The sequence below is a fragment of the Protopterus annectens genome, chromosome 3.part0, assembly GCF_019279795.1.
Source record: "Protopterus annectens isolate FY-2018-M chromosome 3.part0, PAN1.0, whole genome shotgun sequence".
In the NCBI taxonomy this organism is placed as follows: domain Eukaryota; kingdom Metazoa; phylum Chordata; order Ceratodontiformes; family Protopteridae; genus Protopterus; species Protopterus annectens.
In genome coordinates, this window is record NC_056731.1 from 891835708 (window position 1) to 891858339 (window position 22632).

Below are 22632 nucleotides of genomic sequence, written 5' to 3' on the forward strand. Positions count from 1 at the left end.
ATTCTAAATAGACATCATCCACAATATCCAAAACTGGTGGGATGGTAAGTGGTCTGTGTTGTGGGAGTAAAAGAAACTCTGAGCCTTTTCTTTGAATCAGAGTAGTCCTGACCTTCCCAGTGAAAATGTTCCCTCATAGTGTGTAAAGTTTCCCCAAAGGAGTAGTCTTCAGGAGGAGAAGCTTAGGGAATAGAGTCCTCAGCATCAGAATCTTCATAAGGAGAGAAGGAGTAGTCTTGGTCCTCAGAGGAGTCTGAAGAAATGGACATTTGCTCAAAGGGTGCATAATCTTCCTCTTGTCTAGGCCTTTTGTCAGGAGGGGGCTGGGAACCCCTGATTAAAGAAATCAAATCTTCAGCCATTTTGAGCATCTGTTTCTTAGGCATGGGGCCTTGAACAGGAGACTGAAGTGCAGTCCTTTTAGATTTAGAAGGAGTCTTTGACTTAGGAAACGTTTTAATGGTGAGGGTCATTAGTCTAAAAACGCCTTCAGAAACCAATGGCGTTTCTGTAGTACCGACGTCTTTTGTAGCAAAGTCGTCGGAAGGGCCTGAAGTAAAAGGCTGCGTCGGCCTGGTACATTCCGTCAAAATTTCCGTAGCGGTCTCGGGTTCCAGATCTGCGGTAGTCAGGGGCTGCGTCGGAGCCTCACTGAGGACCGGAGACCGGATCGGCCAAGGCCTCAGAATCTGGCTTAGGCCTGGGCTGTCTGTCCTTATCCCTGTGTTTTTTGTGCACGCCGGTAGTCTGTTGCTCCGATGGCATGGTGTAGTTAAATTTCCTACGGAAGTAGTGTCATGCGAAATCAAAGCGTCTTTTAATAGTACGCTTATTAAACCTAGCACAAAACCGACAAGAAGTGATGTCGTGGTCTGGGCCTAGGCAAGGTATGCAATAAGAATGAAAATCCTTATGAGGTATTTGCTTCCCACAAGAAATACAATTGTTAACTTTTCTGACATCGGTCTGAAGCAAGAAAAGTTTCCCCAACAGGGTACTTAGCTTTATAGAAGACTTCGGTCTGAAATTCGAATTAGAAAATCTCAGGAGTCGGCCGACCGGCACTTGTTAACTGCTTCTGCTTCGGGCACCGCGCGGCAAGAAAGACTGAAGAAAATGGCGCCGGTTGCATTATATATACCCCTGGCGCACTGACGTCAGGGAAGAGGCGACAGCAACCGACGCCGGACCAAGACTTTGGAATTCTGGCCGACTGCGGGACCGCCTGACGACAGGATAACCCAAATGTGATGACTGCAGCAGGGTAACATGATGAACATCTACAAAAGGCACTGAAAATTCTAATCCATCCTTGGCTGTTTAATGTATTCACTGCTTTCACTGAGAAAAGCCTTAAAACTGACATTATCCAATCCCATTTCAAAGGACTGTAGCAACTGGCAAAGCAAAGACATACAGCTTGGGAAATATATTTTCACTGATTGGAAAAAATAAAAGGTAGACATCAGCTAGGAAGTAAGTCTACTTTTGAATAGTAGCACTAGAAAACAGGTATCCAAGTAATGACACAACAGAACACACGGGCAAGGACCTCAACCATTTTCTGTTTACATTTTGCATGAAAAGGGAGGAAAATCAGAACAAACAACTTCAGCAGTGAAATAATTGTTTTCTGTTGTGCCACAAATGGAAGGGATATTTGCAAGGTGCCTTTGTCCTCAGGGAAAATGAATGTGGACTGGGGGGAGGGGAAAAAAAAAAAAAGATAAAGGAAAACAGATTTTAGGCTTACCCTGCTCTCTAGTTTCACAGTTTCAGCTGCAGGTGTCAATGTTTTACTCAATGCACTATTTTTTGTTCTTGGACATACACCACAACATACAGGATGAAACAGTGAGACCAAATAGGGCAGTAAAAGGTTCAGGTGTCAAACCACTCCGGAAGTACAGCTATAGCTTGATCAAGGTGACTGTACAAGCCAGTAATGACTGAATACGGTCTTTCCAGTACCACAAACACAGAACAACAGATAAAGATATGAAACTATCTAAGTAAACACTTTTTTTAAATAATTGTATCGATGCTGAGTAAAATGGTCAGTTTACAGTCATGTTTTTTTTTCTAATTATTAAAGAATTAGACTTAAGTGTGTAATGGGCACGTTCACTTCTCATTTACTTGTACTTTACTCCTTTTGTTAGCTACTGCACTACATTGACCAGAGCTATACTTTACACTTGACATTTGATACAGCTAATTCAACCACCCATAACAAGACCCCATTATATATATAGCACTGCGATTTTTTTCTGGTAATGACATTTCTGTTGCTTGGATAAACATCCTTAATGACTGCAGAATCATACATCACGTGAGGTTGCCTTCAGTGCAAAATGGACTACTGCGTTGCACTGAAACATTGTAAGTACACAGGCCAGTTATAACGACAACATGTTCTACTCATACATTCAACAGCACTACACAGAAAACATTGTAATATGCAGAAATTTAATATTACTGTTGCTTTTCCTGGTGAAAATTATGGTAGCAGTAAACTAAGCAGGACAGAACAAACTTTCCTTTTCCCCATCCACAGATTCCAGCTTGCCTTGAAGATATGCAAGCACTCCAAAAGCTAGCAAAGGGCTATAATAACTCCAGCACATTTCAGGTAGATTTCGAGACTACCTCATTCAGCACCTCTCAAATGAAAGAAGCTTACTTACAGCACCCTGATCTGATCCATTTCTCTAGTCAACAAGCTCCTTATCCTTCTATGCGCAGTCATCCCAGTGACCCTGTCAAGAAACCACAGTTCTGCCACTTGTATCTCTCACAGTCTCACTTTGCCAGATACTAGCTACAGTTTGGGAAAATGAATGAGGACAGGGACATGGACTAACCAGTAATCCCCAGAGAACTGATCAAGAACTCATCTGTCACCCTACTTCCATAAACTGATTCAGTGCCTGAAAAAGCCTGAGGCCACTGTTCCAATTGACCTATAATTCTCATGACCCCCTCCCACAACTATCACTGATGAATACTAAACCTAGGTACTTAGATTCCTCCACTAAGGGCATAGCCAGCCTTAGGCATAGGCCAACTAGGCGGCCGCCTAGGGCGCCGATCTAGCAAGAGCGCTTTTCCAGTATTTATTTGGTGTAGGTAGACCAGGATGGGAGCACCAGGTAGTGTGAGATGTGGGGCACCGTGGAGCCCTTTTGCCTAGGGCGCCAGTTGACCTAAGGCCGTTCCTGACTAAGGGCACCTGCATTCCCGCTCAACTCAAGACAGCAATCTATTCATGTCTAGAAGACTAACATGACCTCAGAGGTGCTGCTATTCTCATTTCAGTTGTTTCATATTTAGCAGCAAATCATTACAGTGCTATGCAAGGTCACTGTTAAATGAGATTAAACTGTCATCATCTGCAAACAATAGGTATCTTACAATTTCACAAATCTTTTATAAATAAAAGCCAAGAACATCCAAGTAAAAGTTTTAATATTTGTATGTCTACCCATTTTGTCTGTATGACTGCTGTACTTTCTGGACTCATTTTACAACATAGTATACTGTATGGTATTAGCTGCACTTGCCTGACATGCTTCAAGGCTAGGAAACTGCTTCAACAGTTGCTCCATACTTCATTATACAAGCCAAATCTTTTTTTCTTTATGATACAGTAATGCTTCTAAACATAGTTTCCTCTTATATGTATTTTGAGTTTTTGTTCTACATTTAAGGCAAATCTTTGTCAATACCTGTTCAATGAGATCCAGACATTCAGCATTATCCATCCAGTCAATATCTTCCCATACTAGCCCTTCCCTAGAAAATACAAAAATCATATTTTAGTAAATCATAACACAGCACCTTACTTTCAAACATACTACAAATCTATATACACACAAAATAAATAATTCATAAAGCATAAAAGTATGCTCCAATGCAAAAGTTAGTCACCATATTTGCAGCTCAACAGGGATGTCTTAATAGGCCTATAGCACTTGCACTTCGTCTTATGTAGCTCTGCACTGAGAAGAATTTAAACTTTGTGCCCACATATGTGGAAGCAATGCCATCACAGTTTATGCCATTGTCCATGTCCCTTTTATGAGTTAATGAGCATGCCGACTACCACAGTTTCACATTCCTTTCCACAGACATTTGAGATGGTCCTAAAATTAAATAAAATGTAAGCACAAGAGATATGATGGGAATAACCTTCTTGCCTAAGTGAATTCACTTTTTAAATAGTTTAATGTTTATGAGGCGTTACTTGTTTCAGCAGGTGACAGAAAGAGGGAAATAAACACTCCAGAAGCCCATTAAAAATCTTTCGAACAAATGTACAGGGTAAAGGAAACAGGCTGCCTTGTAGGAAACTATCCCCAGAGAAGACATACTGAAAAAAAAGAAGAAATAAGGAATCAAAAGTCTCTCAGTCATAATATTTAAATCCAGTAGTGGACTTCCAAGATGACTTTAGCTTACGTAACATGTTAAAAGTGCTCCTAAACTGAGCAGCAGTTAAAAAGCCAGTAAAAGTTATCACATGTTGATAAAATTCTGGATGTCAAAGAATAAATAACATAAAAGTAAAACTGAACAGAAAAAAAATCTGGCTAGCAGTTCAAAATGTAGCTATAGTATAAGTGATGGCTTACAGTAACTAATGAAAAAACAAATCAAAGGCACTCACAGGTGTTTACAATAATTGGAACGATGGAGAAAATTATAAACTCAAATGGCAAAATGATGGAAACAATGGAAAAAGTTTTATGTAGTCATTCAGCTGTGCTGATAAAACTGCAGAAATCAGATAATGAAATTAAGGAAAATTTGGCTGAATATGAGCTCCCCAAGAAGAAATAGCAGAGATGGAAGACACAGCATGCAGAGAAAACCTGATGTACTACAGAAGGTGGAAGGACTGAACTGAATTAGTTTTATAAAAGAAGAAATAAGCAATCTGAATGGTACCCCACAGCAAAACTTGGTTAACTGAGAGTTCACACTGTATGTATGATCCAAATCTGGTCATCAAATAGAAACCAATACCTATAACACACTGTCCGGTTCGATTCTCAGCTACAGCGTCTTCTGCGTGGAGACATGCGTGAATGGGCATACCTTCGTTGAAGGTTGTGCGTCAGAGCTGGTAACCCGGCATGTAAAAATCAACTACCAATCATTAGTGGACCGGAGGTCCGCTGTGGCGACCCCTAACCGGGAAAAGCCGAAAGACACAACAACAACAACCAATAACAGACAAAGTTGCATCAAGAAAGGAAAAGTAGTAAAAACTGGGATCACCAGAGTGTTTGTAGAAAATTAATATTTACTGCACACCAGCCAAAAGAGAAGCAGGTTTATCCTGGCAATCAGGGGATGTCTACAGTCAAGTGTAAGATTCAAGTTCCTATATTCAAATGTCTTCAGAATATGATTCCTAAAGGACTGAAGTTTAGGCATGCAAACTGTTACGCTGCAAGAAGAAACAGATGAAAAAGACTGGAAGTTTGTTCATGATGTTAAACTAGTGGGAGAACTGCAAAACATAAATCCCCACTTTTTGTTATTAGTGTTTAGGACACTTAATGGAATGAAGAAGTGACTGCAAGTAAAACAGTTTTTTTTGTCCTTATTAATACTTATTTAACATTTCTGATGTAAATTGCATGTTATTTTGTAAACTAATTCTGTAAAGAACACCATCAGGAAAATATTAAATGCAACATGACAGAGGTTTATCAATAACTACTGCTCATGGTAGTGATATTAAAGTATTCTTTCTTAGCTGTACTGTATCCAGACTTCACACTGTAATAAGAAACAAGTTAAAGTGAATATAATGCACTGCGGTGGTGGTGCTGTGGCCTCACAGTAAGACGTTGTCCTCTTCGATTCTCAGCTAGAGTGTCTTCTGTGTGGAGACGTGTGAATGGGCATACCTTCGTTGAAGGTTGTGCATCAGGGCCGGCAAATCGGCATGTAAAAAATCTACTGCCAATCATTACAGGACTGGAGTTCCGCTGTGGCAACCCCTAACCAGGAAAAGCCGAAAGATACAACATATATGGTTGCTGGGAATTGTATAAATGTATACTGATCATAATATATTTAGAATTAAAAGATAATAGGACCAATTCCAAAAAAGTTGCTCTCAGTTTAAGTACTTACTTATACTAACAGCAGGTGTATTAAAATTTGGCCCCCTGGTGTAAGCCTGTTTATGGATAAGCCTTACATTGAAGTAAGTCACTTACACTAAGAGCAAGTCTTTAAGAATCAGGGCAAACTTATAAAGAGAGCAACCCTTTTGGAATCTGGCCCATAACACTTCCCATGTTTTTACAAAGGTGGATATCTGCATTAAAGGTCTTAATTTGAACTAGAGACAACGGTTTCAACCAAAGGTCTATAAAAATGAGAAAAAGATGAAAGTTGTGTAAATGGTAGTGTCTAGTTGGATGTTTTTCACATACATGTGCTTCTGACTGACGGCAAGCAGCCTGCAGGTGCAGGCAATTAGTCATGCAAGGTCTAAACAGTGTTCTCAATGAAATCTTTGAAACACAATGCAAGGCAAATTGGTATTTTGCCAAACTGTTAACAAGTTGGAGATTATACAACTGCTTCACAAATATTTACTCATGCAAATGCAGTTTAATTAGAGCGGGACCCCAGAGAGACGTAAATGCCTCCTGCAATTAGGTCAATATTGATATCATAAATGCAGCAGGAGTAATTTAGACATCCATGTTTAGAAGCTTTTTTTAAACTTAAAATTTTGAATTAAAACGGCAGAACCAACACACATTTATACACAAAAATGTTTGCATGCATAACAATGCACATGAACACTTTTTTAAACTTTGTTTCACCATACTAAACATGATCTTTAATGAGGAGGATATATGAAGAGTGGAGCCAAGAATTAAGGTGTGAGAGCTTTTACTGACAAGGTGTGTGTTAAGAGAGGAATGAGGCAGAGATATCCTCGTCTCACTTTTTTTATATTGACAGCCATTAGCATTAGCAAAGAAAAAAAGAAGTTATGTACTTACCATAATGTTCCATGTGAGTTGTTTATCTTGCCTTCATTCTCACTGATGGGACTGGCTCAGACTCGGCCAAATCCTAAAGCTCGAGGTCTTCGAACAGTTCATGGCCTACTCCCTATCCCATGATGCAATAATGCTTCTCTCAGATCTTGTTTTCCCATTCATACTGATAACTAAAGACTACAGTCATTGAAATAAGAATACCGTAGATAAGGACAAAGTATCACCGAGACTTGTTGGAACTTCCCAGTCCTCAAGACTTTAAAGGTAGGGGGCTGGTGGGTGGGACGTAAGAATGGAAGTGAGATGAGCAACTCACATGGAACGTTATGGTAAGTACATAACTTTTTTATGTGAAGTTGTTCCATCTCGCCTTCATTTTCACTGATGGGTAAGCGTCCCAAGCACCATCTCCTTGGGTGGCTCATGGAAGTATATTCCTCAGAACCATAGAACCAAAGGAGGCCCTGTCCCTAGAGGCCTTATCCAATCTGTAATGAGTGAAAAAGGTACGAGGTGAGGACTATGTGGCTGCTGCACAAATGGTATCTATAGGCAGCCGTGCCAGAAAGGCTGAAGTGGAAATTGCCCTGGCTGAGTAAGCCTTGACTTTATGTTTTAATGTCATCTGCAAAGACTTGTATGTGAAAGAAATACAATCTGAAAAACATTTTGATAAAGTGGTTTTTACCACTGGAGTACCCTTCTTTGAATCTGAAAAGGAGACAAAAAGTTGATCCAATTTTCTGAAGTCCTTAGTCCTGTCTAAATAGAATCGAAGTTGCTTATGGACATCGAGTTTGTGCAACGTGTTCCATTTTGTTTGTATATTTGGAAAAGAACACAGGTAATTCTATAATCTGGTTGAGATTTGTTTCAGAACAAACATTAGGTAGGAATGAAGGATTTGTTCTCAATGTTACTCTAGCATTATGAAAAGTCAAGTATGGGGTTCTGATGGACAAGGCATGAAGTCCTGAAATTCTTATAGGTTCATAGGTTAGTACTGGGCTATCTGCCCGAAGGCATATATTAGCCCAGCCACATTGTGCGGTATTCACAGCCCCTTTAGTAGTTCCCTAGACCCTTGTACTAGCAACTAGTACCCTCTTCAAGCGGAAGTAATAGCTACTAGGAAAATGGTCTTCCACAATAGGTATTTCATATCACAGGATGATGCAGGTTCAAAGGGGGGTAAAATGATCCATGAGAGCACAAAATTGAGATTCCATGGAGCAGATGGGGTTCTAATAGGTGGTCTCAAGTGAATAGCACCCATAAGAAAAGCTTTAGAAAGTCTATGTGACATGATGAGGGTCTGTTGATCACCAATATGACAATTAGAGACTGCTGCCAATTGAACTCTAAGGGTTGCTACATTCGCTCCTTCATGAAACAGTTTAGTCAGAAACTCTAGAATGGAAGAAATCGAAGCCATATATGGATAAACATTATTATCTGATGCCCATATGAAAAATCTTTTCCACTCGCTAAGGTATAATTTCCTAGTAGAAGATTTATGAGAAGAAATTAGAATGTTCTGTGCTGCAGATGATAAATTGTGGAACCCGGCTATTCGTGGTACTGGAGCAGCCAAGCTGTCAATTTTAGGGTATGAATTGCAGGATGAAGAACCCCTGATGCATGTATCACAAGAGTTGGAACTGGGTCCAGGATTCATGGTTCTTTCAGTAGATGAGGGTGCAGAAAGAGGAACCAAATTTGATGAGGCCAGTAAGGCGCTATCAAAATAATGGTCCTTCCCAGAGTGCTTGCTTTCTGTAAGAATTTGGGTATCAGAGGAAATGGGGGAAAAGCATAAAAAAGTCCCAGGGGCCAAATGTGTACAAGTGCATCCCTTGGGGCATCTCCTGAGTTGAGGATCAGGTCAAAGTAGTTGCTGCATTTGGTGTTGGTGGGGGTTGCAAAGAGGTCACAGCAAGGCTGACTCCATCTGCGGAACATTCTTTCCGCTACTTCTTCTTTCAGGGACCACTCATGAGGAGACAGAATTGCTCGTCTGCTATCACATTGGACCTCCCCAGAATGTGCATTGCTATCAGAAAGGGCTGGGTGGATATTCCCCACTGCCATACTCTCAAGGCCTCTCGACACAAGAGATATGATCTGGTTCCTCCCTGTTTATGTGCCAAACTACTGACATGTTGTCTGTCTGTATTGTAATAGTCTCTAGAGGTAGAAATGACTGCAACGCTAGAAGTACCGCTCTCATCTCTAGGACACTGATATGCAGATGAGCCTCATGATTCTCCCATGTGCCTTGGGCTGTCCTTCCCTGAAAATGCCACCCCACCCACCCTATCAGAGTGGCATCCTCGCTCACAGTGGCAACCGGGGTTGGAAGAATAAAGGGACGTCTTATTGTCATTTGAGGAGAGGTCAGCCACCAAAGAAGATTCTTTTTGCATGACTTTGTTATTATAATGTGGTGAGACATTGGAAGTTACTGATAAGACCACTGTGAAAATCAGCCACTGTAGTATCCGCATGTGCATTCAGCCTAATGGAATAGCAATGATGGCTGCTGCCATGGCCCCTAGTAATTTGAGCACTACTGAAACTGGGGCTCTCTGTTTGGAGATGAGATTCAGAATTTGTTGTTGAAGGTTCACCACTCTTTCCATTGGAAGTTTTATAGTCATGGAAACTGTGTCAAGATCTGCTCCGATAAAGATGGTACATCTGGATGACTGTAAAGCAGACTTGTCCCAGTTTACAGTAATCCCCAAACAACTACAAAGATCTAAGGTTGTCTCCCTTGCATGTATGAGTTGATGCTTGGTGGTGGCGGTGAGGAGCCAGTCGTCTAAATATGGAAACAACTGGAATCCTAACTGCCTCAGGTGATCCATGACTACTGCCATGCATTTGGCGACCATGCTGGGGGCTGTAGTGAGACCAAAGGGCAGAGCTCGAAACTGAAAGTGACTGGCTCCCAGCCGAAAGTGCAGATGATCCCCGGATGGTCTGGCCATCTTTATATGGTAGTACGCATCCTAGAGATCTGTTGAGCACATCCAATTGTCTTTTCCTAGAAAAGGAAGTATAGACTGTAGCATTACCATCCGAAACTTTGTTTTCTTGACAGATTTGTTCAACCTGCTGAGATCCAAAATTGGTCTCCAGTCCCCTGTTTTCTTTGGTACTAAAAAGAATCTTGAGTAAGTTCCGGATCCTCTCTGATCTGCTGGGACTGGTTGGATGACTCTTTTCTAGCAACCTTGTAATCTCTATGGTTGCCTGTTCCCTGTGATTGGGTGGAACATCTGGGATTTTTTTCACAGGGGGTGGAGGGGTAGTAAAGGGAATAGTGTATCCCCTGGATATAATGATTTGCACCCACCAATCTTTTGTGATTTTTAGCCAGGTGTCTGGGCACAAAGATAAGCATCCCCCAACTGCCTCCAGAGATGGACAGACAGGCCTCCTTTAGGAACGCTGGTAGGACTTGCTAAAGAACTGATCCTTGTCACCCTGATTTTGTGGGCCCCCCTCTGCCGCGTGGTCGGCATCTCCCATTATTGCCCCCCCTCTACCTCTAGAGGGGGTTTCACCATGTGTGTCAAAGAAAGCTCCTTGGGCTTTACGGAACCACATTTTCCCACTTTTCCGACCTTTAGGATAAGGTCTGGTAGGAGTGGAAAAACGGACTCCTAAGGCAGACAGATCTTTCCATCTTGCTCACACCTGGTAAGTGTTTCCTTCACTTTCAGTCCAAAAAGTGATGAACCATCAAAGGGGGTGTTTAAAAAGGATGACTTGTAGGGCTCCATAAATGAACATAAGCGCAACCAGGAGTGTCTCCTAACAGCAATTCCTGTACGCGCTGTTATACTCGTTCCTTCAGCTGCATATGAAATCAGACACATGGAAGAGTTTATAAGGGAATTTAGGGTAGCAAGCTGGGAGGTTACCTTATCTGAGACCCCCACAGCTACTGCACCCTGCAGAGTATCTCTTAACTCCTTAAGGAGATCTCTGTGTAGTCTGGTGAAATCTGTGAGATAGTTCAGGGATCGAAGAGTAAAGGCCGCTGAACTAGACATGCACGTTCCGTATCTGTCCATGATCCTAGAGTCTGTATTAGGAGGATGAACAAATGTGGAGATCTCAGATAGCTCCTTCTTGGTGGCCGCCGCCACCACCATAGCATCAATGGGTACACTCCTTTAGTAAGGAAAGCCTTGTCCTGTGGTGATGTTATAAATTTACTCGGCCTCTGAGGGACTGGTTCTATGGTATCTGGGGACTCCCACGCCTTTTTCGGCCTCAGAGGGAGCTTCTGGGGAGGTGATGGAAGAACAGGGCTCACCCAATGAGGGACCTGAGACTCCGGGTCCCTACGCTTTTGAGGGATCAGTGAAGCAGAGACAGACACAGGAACTTTAGGGGAGGAGATTGCTGGTACTGATGATGTGTGTGCTCGAACAGACAACACTCTTCTCGTAGCATCGAAAGCCCCGTGGCTCCAGTTTGAAGAGACGCCTGGATCTGTAGAAACAGGCAGTCTCCACTGCGCTGAAACCGTGGGCTCAGAGCCCAAAGTAGGTGCCGAGCTCACTCGAGCCGAGGCCCCGAGTGGCAAAGTCAGCACCGAATGATCGGTATGACTATCATCTCTGGACCAGACTTGTGAGTGTCGGCTCCTAGACTCTAAGGTAGGCACAGTAGAGGTCAGAGTAGTTGGAACTGAAAGCTTAATGGGTGTCCGCACCAACGGTTCCACAATAATCGATTCCAAATACGCCAGTTCCGAAACTTCAGGTTGAATTGGAGGAGGAACTGAAGAAACAGGTTGAGTCTGGGTGAGTTCCGAAGCCCTAAGGGTCGAACCCAACAGAATTTTAGCTAGTGTCTATGACTGCAGAAGTCTCAGTACCACTCAATTCACATCCTTACCCAACAGTCTTGAGAACTGGGAAGCAACAGATGATGTCTCAGACTGGAGAATAGGAGATTTTAAAGTGGGAGATACTGGCTTCAATGCTGGGGACCAGCTCCTACTGATCACAATTACCTCCGGCTCCATAGGCTTAGGAGCCGAGGTGGCAGTCTTACTAGATTTAGATGTGGAAGCCGATGAGCACTTTTTCAGCTCCGACTCCGACTATGAACTAGTAGATACAGTTTTGGAAGACTTAGTGGACTTGTCCTTGTCTAAGGCTTCTTGAAAGGAGGATCTCAAGAGACCTCTTGCCATTAGTTTAGTCTTGCATTCATGAAGAACCCGAGAGCTGAAGGAGTGACAGATGGCACAATTTTCCCTGCAGATGAAGCTCACCTAAACAATAAACACAATTTGTATGCCCAACTGTGACTGACATCTTCTGTCTGCATTTCGGACATTTCTTAAACCCAGACTTAGCTTTTTCAGACATCACTCTGGCAACTGTAAATTACCCAAAGCAGAAAACTCTAGCTCTATAAAAAGAAATATATATGTACAACACACAGCACACAGATAATATATATGCATATCAAAAAATAGCCCCAATAAAAGAGGGTCTAAGACTAACCTATAATAATTATGAAACACACCAAGCTAACAACAATTATACAACCCTAATAAAACCCGCAGGGTTGAATAAAATGTAATTGCAAATAACAACAAAAATAGAATATTAATGCCCTAATAAAAACCAGGCTACTGATAAAGCATAAAGGATAGGGAGCAAAGTTATCTAAATTTAACTAGTCTAGTTAAATAGTGACAATATCTATAAATAGGCCTAGAAATAAACGGCCTCAAGAAAAATGAGAAAAGCACTCTAATTATCACTAACTCAAGAGACAAGTGTCTGAAGTAGCTAAATGTAATCTAACAACTAACAACAAACAAGAATGAAAAAATATTTATCTAGAAAAATATCAAATGTTTTCCAATACTGGCCAGAGCTGTTCGACGAACACCCAATCTGTTGCAGCGGCAAACGAGATCTGAGGGAAGCACTATTGCATCATGGAATAGGGAGTAGGCCACGAGCTGTTTGAAGACCTTGAGCTTTAGCATTTGGCCGAGAACCCATCAGTGAGAATGAAGGCGAGACAGAACAACTTCACATCAAAGAATTCTTAAGTTCAAGGACATAACTGGTGTAGTAATCAAGACAAATTACCTTACCTGCAGATATTATTTTCTACTTAATAAACTCAAACAAGTACATTTTGGTGGGGTAGAATATTTTGAGACTGTTTCAACTCTTTTCTGGATATAAAATAAATGAAGGTAAAACAAAAGTTACAGATGTAAACTATGCTCACACTCATGAATTGGTTCAGTAATACCCACACTTAAGAGGACATCAGATTAAGTGTTTAGGTGCATGGATTACGTGTTAGTACCTTTAGTCCCACATACAGGGCAGATTAGAGGAGAAGTTGTGGATGACAAACAGTTGAAGGAATTTATCTGAGAAAGGAAGTGGGCAAACATTAAGTGGGCTATAAACCAAAACAGTCATAAAAGTGTGGGTACCTAATGGCAGTTCAACTGGTTTCAGTTATCAGTTCTCACCACGTCACAGGAATAAAAGTCCTCTTCAGGAACACAGGTCATAAAGTCCTCTTCAGGAACACAGGTCATAAACTCTTTCAAGTATCCAAGTAAAACGAGACACCGAAGTAAAAGGATAATAATTTATTGTAGTTAGCGCTTTCGCCACGTAGGCTTCATCAGACTTTATACAAAATGAGAAATCTACTTATTTAAAAACTAATGAAACGAAAACCATTGGTCATAAATTATCCAATGAAACAGCAAGGTCATTAACTCATATCTAACACATGAAAAGCCTATGCTGAAAAATGCTGCAAACAGTTGCCTCAAAGCAATACTAAAAAATATTAAATATATTGCCTAAAATACAATGTCATATAAACTACTGACATATATACTAACATTCAATATCTAAGCTAAAATCTGCACTAAACAAATACATATAATTAAAACATTATATATGGTGATTAATACGAACAACTAACATATAAACACCTTTGGATGACAGCAACTCTAATGCAGCTGAGTTGCAAACATAAAATGAAAACAGTCTGAACAACAAGCGCTTCAAATACTGCAGCGTGCAGAAACACATAAAGTTCACATAATGCACTTAACTTATTTAAAGTGTTGGATTATCTAAAATAAAACAAACATCACACTCTAGTTCATGATGTATCCAGGAAAGCAAAAAAGACAACATTAGGTAAACACGATAAAAACTCTAACTGAATACAAACGAAAACAGAACCATATGACAATAAAAGTCGCTAACCTGAAAGCATAGCAGCTTGAAAATCCATTCAAAAGAACCAGCATATATATATTTATATATATTTTGATTGCTAACTAAGCACCTTAATGTTACAGCAGCTCATAAATCCATTATAGAGAGCAGTTTGTGTTGGCTCTCACTCTAGCTTGCTAGGCATTCATCATAGGGTGGTTTACATAATGTTAAAGTAACATAACACACACAATACTTTGACATATATAGAAGTGAAAGCATTGTGTTACAAGCTGTAACATACACTTAAGGTGTACATCAGCAGTAAAGCAGGTTAAAAATAAATAAACCAAAAGTACACCATTTAACAAAACTCACTATAGCAGCACACTCAATCGTGGCACATATTAAGACTTCACTGCCTGTTGAATGCACGACTCTGCGCTAGTCCTTAAACAGCAGTAACAAATAATACATAAACTCAATATAAATATATTAGATGGATATGCAATCAGCTCTATCTACCTAGGTCTCATAGTGGAACCCAAACGCTCCAAACAAGAAGAGGGGTATATAGGAAACATAACAGATAGTAACCAAATAACTATCAAGCAAAGCCCAAGAATATAGAGCTATGTGAGAAATCACAACTAACTATCAATCCTTATCAAAGTCCCTACTGAGCAACTAACAGGAAAATACACACGAAAAAAGGAGGGGGGGGGACGGGGGGGGTGTGGGGTGTGGGGGGAGACAAAGTCCAGGCTCCCCCCCCCCCTCCTTTTTTCGTGTGTATTTTTCTGTTAGTTGCTCAGTAGGGACTTTGATAAGGATTGATAGTTAGTTGTGATTTCTCACATAGTTCTATATTCTTGGGCTTTGCTTGATAGTTATTTGGTTACTATCTGTTATGTTTCCTATATACCCCTCTTCTTGTTTGGAGCGTTTGGGTTCCACTATGAGACCTAGGTAGATAGAGCTGATTGCATATCCATCTAATATATTTATATTGAGTTTATGTATTATTTGTTACTGCTGTTTAAGGACTAGCGAGAGTCGCATTCAACAGCGAGTGAAGTCTTAATATCTGCCACGATTGAGTGTGCTGCTATAGTGAGTTTTTGTTAAATGGTGTAATTTTGGTTTATTTATTTTTTAACCTGCTTTACTGCTGATGTACACCTTAAGTGTATGTTACAGCTTGTAACACAATGCTTTCACTTCTATATATGTCAAAGTATTGTGTGTGTTATGTTACTTTAACATTATGTAAACCACCCTATGATGAATGCCTAGCAAGCTAGAGTGAGAGCCAACACAAACTGCTCTCTATAATGGAGTTATGAGCTGCTGTAACATTAAGGTGCTTAGTTAGCAATCAAAATATATATAAATATATATATGCTGGTTCTTTTGAATGGATTTTCAAGCTGCTATGCTTTCAGGTTAGCGACTTTTATTGTCATATGGTTCTGTTTTCGTTTGTATTCAGTTAGAGTTTTTATCGTGTTTACCTAATGTTGTCTTTTTTGCTTTCCTGGATACATCATGAACTAGAGTGTGATGTTTGTTTTATTTTAGATAATCCAACACTTTAAATAAGTTAAGTGCATTATGTGAACTTTATGTGTTTCTGCACTCTGCAGTATTTGAAGCGCTTGTTGTTCAGACTGTTTTCATTTTATGTTTGCAACTCAGCTGCATTAGAGTTGCTGTCATCCAAAGGTGTTTATATGTTAGTTGTTCTAATTAATCACCATATATAATGTTTTAATTATATGTATTTGTTTAGTGCAGATTTTAGCTTAGATATTGAATGTTAGTATATATGTCAGTAGTTTATATGACATTGTATTTTAGGCAATATATTTAATATTTTTTAGTATTGCTTTGAGGCAACTGTTTGCAGCATTTTTCAGCATAGGCTTTTCATGTGTTAGATATGAGTTAATGACCTTGCTGTTTCATTGGATAATTTATGACCGATGGTTTTCGCTTCATTAGTTTTAAATAAGTAGATTTCTCATTTTGTATAAAGTCTGATGAAGCCTACGTGAAAAGCGCTAACTACAATAAATTATTATCCTTTACTCGTGTCTCGCTTACTTGGATACTTGAAAGAGTTTATGACCTGTGTTCCTGAAGAGGACTTTATGACCTGTGTTCCTGAAGAGGACTTTTATTCCTGTGACGTGGTGAGAACTGATAACTGAAACCAGTTGAACTGCCATTAGGTACCCACACTTTTATGACTGTTTTGGTTTATGAACTTTTTTCCTGTGTGGGCACCGTGCTCTGTTTGCTGTGTGTGGCCTTTTTTTGCTTTGTTATTAAGTGGGCTATGTTCATTCTCCCCATAGAACAAGGTGCCTTATTGCTACCTGATTTGAAGAGATACATTAAAGCTACACAGTTAAGACTTATATTCACAAAGCATGCAAAAGTGGAAAATAATTATGTGAAATAGGGAGTGAGTTTGTCTAGCATCTGTGTTTTCAATCATCAAAATGTAACAAACACTAGTATGACATGCTTACAAAATGAGTTATATAATGTTATGTAAAAAACAATTATTATTTGTAAGTAGAAAAAGCTAAACAACAAAAATAAATAAAATAAATAAAAATAAACACTTAACAACAAAAATAATAATAATAATGACTTTTGATAAAACTGCTTCTGTCAGTGAGTCCTACAAAAATGGAAAGAGAAAGTGGGACAAAGGCCAAAAATGCATTTGCTAATTAAGTATGGCACAGTAACAACCTTGTGCAACTGAAAAATGCACAAAGCAGAGCATTCATCTCCCATGATGCAACACAGTCAGTTGCTCTGCCAAACAGCAGCAAAGGAAGTGCGCCAGACCTATTTTAAATATCTTGCTGCAGCAGTACAACTGGTTCTGAAAGGGAGTATCAAAGACATTTAGATGTATTCTGCATCTGATAGCATAAACAAAGCGACAGTGTTTAAACAACTACAGTGCTTCTCTGTAACTTTGGGGGTGTATCATGTCTTTTACTATATTAAGAGGAGACAAGATATGAGGGAATAGGTCTGTTAGACAGTAACTCTGTTATGCAGTACAATAAGTAGTGTACTGATAAAAGACATGCAAATTTAAAATACCTCAAAATTTATTACCTCAAGAATTTCAGACAAAGACAAAAATAATTGAAAAACTATGATACAAAATCAGGAGCGATTTTAAATATTAATTCACATAAAAAGTTAATGGATCAGGTTTTGCATCATTGGGCATTTTCTGAAAAAGTGGTGTGAAACTCAAATGGCATACATTAATGACTATTTCTCAGTGATTCACCAGAAAAAAAAAACATGAGGCACAAATGTGACAAAATCGCAGACATTTTGTAAAATTAGGAATAGCTAACAGGTATGCCTTGGTGATATGCATTTATAAGGACAAAAGTTAAGACCCACTTACAATCTATTAATGCTGCATCAGTTTATTTTCAAAATGTGCTTATGATAACTGTAATACTGAAAACAACCACAGAGTCATTTGCTACCATACTCTTAACCAACTGCCCTAAAATGTCATTACATCTGTAAAACAGATTACTAAACTGTACTTTCACTATACTTTTTAATGAAGATGTAAAACACAGTGCAAGTACTAAATTTTAGTGGAAAAGTTCCATCATGTTAACCCTTTAGCATTACCTGTTTTGGTTCAGGTGATGCATAGCAAATGACAACATTCTTGCAAGATTAAGTAGGCATACATATAAACCTAAGAGAAATAATTGTATTCCCTTCCATCTTCTCACAGAATGTTTGCTACTTCTTTCATCCTTTTTTCCCCAGTCCTCACTATGCATTCCCTACAGGGAAACAAACAAGCAAATCTGTTAGGGGAAAAAATATAAAAAAATAAAAAAATGTACAATACACTGGTTGCATAAGTGTGCACACACCCTTAAACTAATACTTTGTTGTGTATGCACACCCTTAAACTAATACTTTGTCGAAGCACCTTTTAATTAAATCAAAAGGTGCTTCAACTAATACTTTGTTGAAGCACCTTTTGATTTAATTACAACATTAAGTCTTCTTGGGTACACACCTGCCATCAATTAAAGAGATTCTGATAAACCCCAAATAAAATTCAGCACTCCTAGTAGGATTTTCCTGACATTTACTCAGTTGCCTGCTACAGCAAAAGTCATGGTTTGCAGAGAGCTTACAAAGCATCAAAGGGATGTCATTGTTGCAAGGTATCAGTCAGGAGAAGGGTGCAAAAAAATTTCCACAGCATTGGATATACCATGGAACACAGTGAAGACCGTCATCAAAAAGTGGAGAAAATATGGGACAATAGTAATATTGCAAAGAATTGGACGTCCCTCCAAAACTGATGAAAACACAAGAGGAAAACTGGTCAGGGAGGCTGCCAAGAGACCTACAGCAACACTGAAGGAGCTGCAGGAATTTCTGACAAGTACTGGTTGTATACTACATGTGACAACAATCTCCCATTTTCTTTATATGTCTGGACTATGGGGTAGGGTTGTAAGATGGAAGCCTTTTCTTACACAGAAAAACATCCAGGCCTGGCTAAAATTTACAAAACAACACATCAAGTCTCATAAAAGCATGTGGGAAAATGTGTTATGGTCTGATGAGCCCAAGGTTGAACTTTTTGGCCACAATTCCAAAAGGTACGTTTGGCACAAAAACAACACATCCCATCACTAAAAGAATACCATCCCCACACTGAAGCATGATAGCATGGTGGTGGCAGCATCATGTTTTGGGGTTGCTTTTCTTCAGCTGTAACTGGGGTTAGTCAAGGTGGAAAGAATTATGAACAGCTCCAAATACCAGTCACTTTTGGCTCAAAACCTTCAGACATCTGCTAGAAAGCTGAAGATGAAGAGGAATTTCACCATTCAACACAACAATGACCCCAAGCATACATCCAAATCAACAAAAGAATGGGTTCACCAGAAAATTAAAGTTTTGGAATGGCCCAGCCAGAGCCCAGAACTAAATGCAATATAAAATCTGTGGGGTGACCTGAAGAGGGCTGTGCACAAGAGATGCCCTCGCAATCTGACAGATTTAGAGCACTCTTGCAAGGAAAATATTGTCAAGTCAAGATGTGCCATGCTAATAAGACTCCTACCCAAGAAGACTGAATGCTGTAATTAAATCAAAATGTGCTTCAACAAAGTATTAGTTTAAGGGTTTGCATACTTATACAACCAGCTTATTGTACATTTTTTATTTTTTTTCCCCTAACAGAGTTCTTTGTTTGTCAACTGAATTGTACAGGTTACAGGTTATAGGTCATATTAGAGGTCGGAAAAGTTTTGAAATTATTCATTCTGGTCTCATTTTTTTACATATCACAAAAACCTGGTGTTTTAACAGGGGTGTGTACACTCTTTACATCCACTGTAGGTTATAAAACAGGATCCGACACAGTTCTCGACCACATCAATGACATCACAACTGATGGAATCAAAGACATTTTTAACACTGCTGTAGATGGACATTGTAAAATCAAAATAAACAAATACATAACAAAAGCTGATAAGTTGGGGCAATAAGGACTTGTACCGTATAACTAGAATTTCACCATATCTGCACAGTGACAAACTCAAATTAGTGCTAGTTTCCATTGCCCTAGAGAAAAGACTGCTCACTGTTGTGAGATTTACAGTCAGAATAAAGGTTTCAGTTACTCATTTCTGTTTGGTTTTGTTTAGGAGGGCACATCTGACCAGCAGTGCTTGACCCATCCTCCCAACACATACCAGTTGATCATGTAACAGGCAATCACTTTTACATGTATCATTGCTAAAGTGAAACTTTGTCTACAGAAGTGAAGCTTGTGGGTATCATACAAGCCTTACTTGTCTCTGTTCATACAAGCATTTTATGCAACCCTGTCAGAAAATGTTTTATTGAAGTACCTATTTTGCCCCAAAATGTGCACACCAAATGCTCCAGTAACTACCTTTGGTTCCAAGGGAATTATCGCATATGGAGCAAATATTCAAACAGTTAGCTCATGCAATTCTAAAAGCCACAGCTGCACTTTAGCACTTCTGTCTCAAAATTACACGCACACACACGTGTGTGTGTGTGTATGTATAGAGACATATATATATATATATATATATATATATATATATATATATATATATATATATATACACGGGTGCGCTACAGAATCCTGAAAGCCCAAAATCCTGAGACCAAAATCTCGAAAGTACAAAATACTGAAAACTCAACATATACTGAAAACTCAACATATTGAAAACACACAAGATTCCAACACTTAGTATATTTCAGCACAAGTACATAAAAAAACTTATTACCCTTCAACTATACACAGGGGGGAGCTCCCCTGCACCTCCCTGCTACTTACATATATCAACTCAGAGAATGCACTTCACAACACTAAGTACAATCTCACAGTTGATATATTTAAGTAGCAGGGGGTGTGGGGGTGGATCCCTCCAAATGTGGGGTGCAGGGGGGCTTGCCCCTGCTTATAATTGGAGAATAGTAATATGGTTTGCGTTTTACTTGTTTTTGTATGTACTTGTGCTGGAATATAGTAAGTGTTGGTATCCTGTGTGTTTTCAGGATTTTGAGTTTTCAGTATTTTGAAATTTCGAGATTTTCGTCTCAGGATTTTGGGCTTTCAGGATTCTGTAGTGCTCATACATATATATATATATATATATATATATGAAAACAAATCCCAAAGTACACCCAATCACTCAACACCAGTTGGGGCCGCTATCCAACTGGCAAGTGAACTGTGAAAACGTGGCTGTATCCAGAGAATAAAACAAGCTGTTTGCACGAATAATCCAAACATACACGTTAACACTGTATACTGTATAAGTCCAAAGATACCCTAGGCATGAAGCTTGTGAGGTTCGTACTGGACAGAATACGTTGTTATTCAAATCCCAGAAGTATTCAAATCACAGAATTGTAGAAAAAACTTTTATTCGTAAGCGCTTTCACGGTGCGATACACCGCTTCATCAGACAGACACTAAAAACATGCTCTTCTAACTTAAATATCAAGTATCAAGCAAACACATGGTTTAAAGAACCTATCATGTGGAACTAGAATCACATTCGAGATTTAAAACTTTAAAAAACTTTTTTAACTTCCTGTGACGCTCCGGATGGTGCGTCCATTTCTCAGCAACATGGGCGGAGTATTTGGTTGCCGTAGCAACTAAGTAAGAATAAATGCTTGACTGTGGATCAGATCACCGCTTCCTGTTTCAAGTTCTCCATGTAGAAACATCGTCCATACGTATGGGAGATATATGTACCAGGACGGAAGAGGCTGAGCTACGTTGGATATTGAGACTTGGAGCCCATAGAAGTTTGGGCCTCAATGACACTGTTTCATTGAAACCTTACCTTAAGAATAGAAGTCTGCGGTAGTTTTCATTACCACTTCCTTCCAGTACACATCATCATTCCTACTTGCATGGAGTTTATATCATACCTCAGTTTTTCCCTTGGCTGCCCACATTCTTGTCATCCACACTCCACTTCTCTTCTGCCTTTAGACCCACACACATGCCTCTATCCATAGGGATCATCACATCATGTCCACACAGCGCATCAAACACATACATATGAAAGGCACAGGGAGTTTCTTCCTTCTCCGGTGCCCACACATGCGTGTGCACACTAATATGGCTATTTACTATTCACTAGCTTGTGTGTATATGCCTTACTTGTAGTGTTTTTGTATCCTCTTCGAGGAACATTGTTATATTTTTGAGCGCCTGACTTGGATAGCACACTATCCTTTACTCCTCTTTCTTGCATTTGGCACGTAATGCCCGGCATCATCGATGCCACGCATAGAATATTCTTATATTTTAAAAAGTAAGTATTTTCATGCATCTACATGTCCGATATCATAGTATCTATGTTTCGGAACGTGTGATTATTTGATGATTGGCTTGCATGTGCACCTTTGCAGAGAGTTTTCACAGAATGTTTCTGCACCGGACAGTTGATATTCCGGCATCGAACGTATGATCATACGTGACCTATGTGTGATAGACTTCTTATGACAACCATTGCTATCAATTGAAATGAATATCTACAACATTTAGAATATTTAAATATTCAATGTTTTAATGTTTTTATTCTTACTTAGTTGCTACGGCAACCAAATACTCCGCCCATGTTGCTGAGAAATGGACGCACCATCCGGAGCGTCACAGGAAGTTAAAAAAGTTTTTTAAAGTTTTAAATCTCGAATGTGATTCTAGTTCCACATGATAGGTTCTTTAAACCATGTGTTTGCTTGATACTTGATATTTAAGTTAGAAG

General features: G+C 39.5%; 1 protein-coding gene across 1 annotated transcript in view; it reads right to left on the bottom strand.

The window, feature by feature from the left end:
- Positions 1-22632, bottom strand: part of MYO10 (myosin X) — a 566410-nt gene that overhangs the window by 496143 nt on the left and 47635 nt on the right. Inside the window, exon 5 of the mRNA XM_044065222.1 lies at positions 3729-3795. Coding sequence (XP_043921157.1) covers positions 3729-3795 — 67 coding nt within the window. The remainder of the gene's footprint in view (positions 1-3728; positions 3796-22632) is intronic.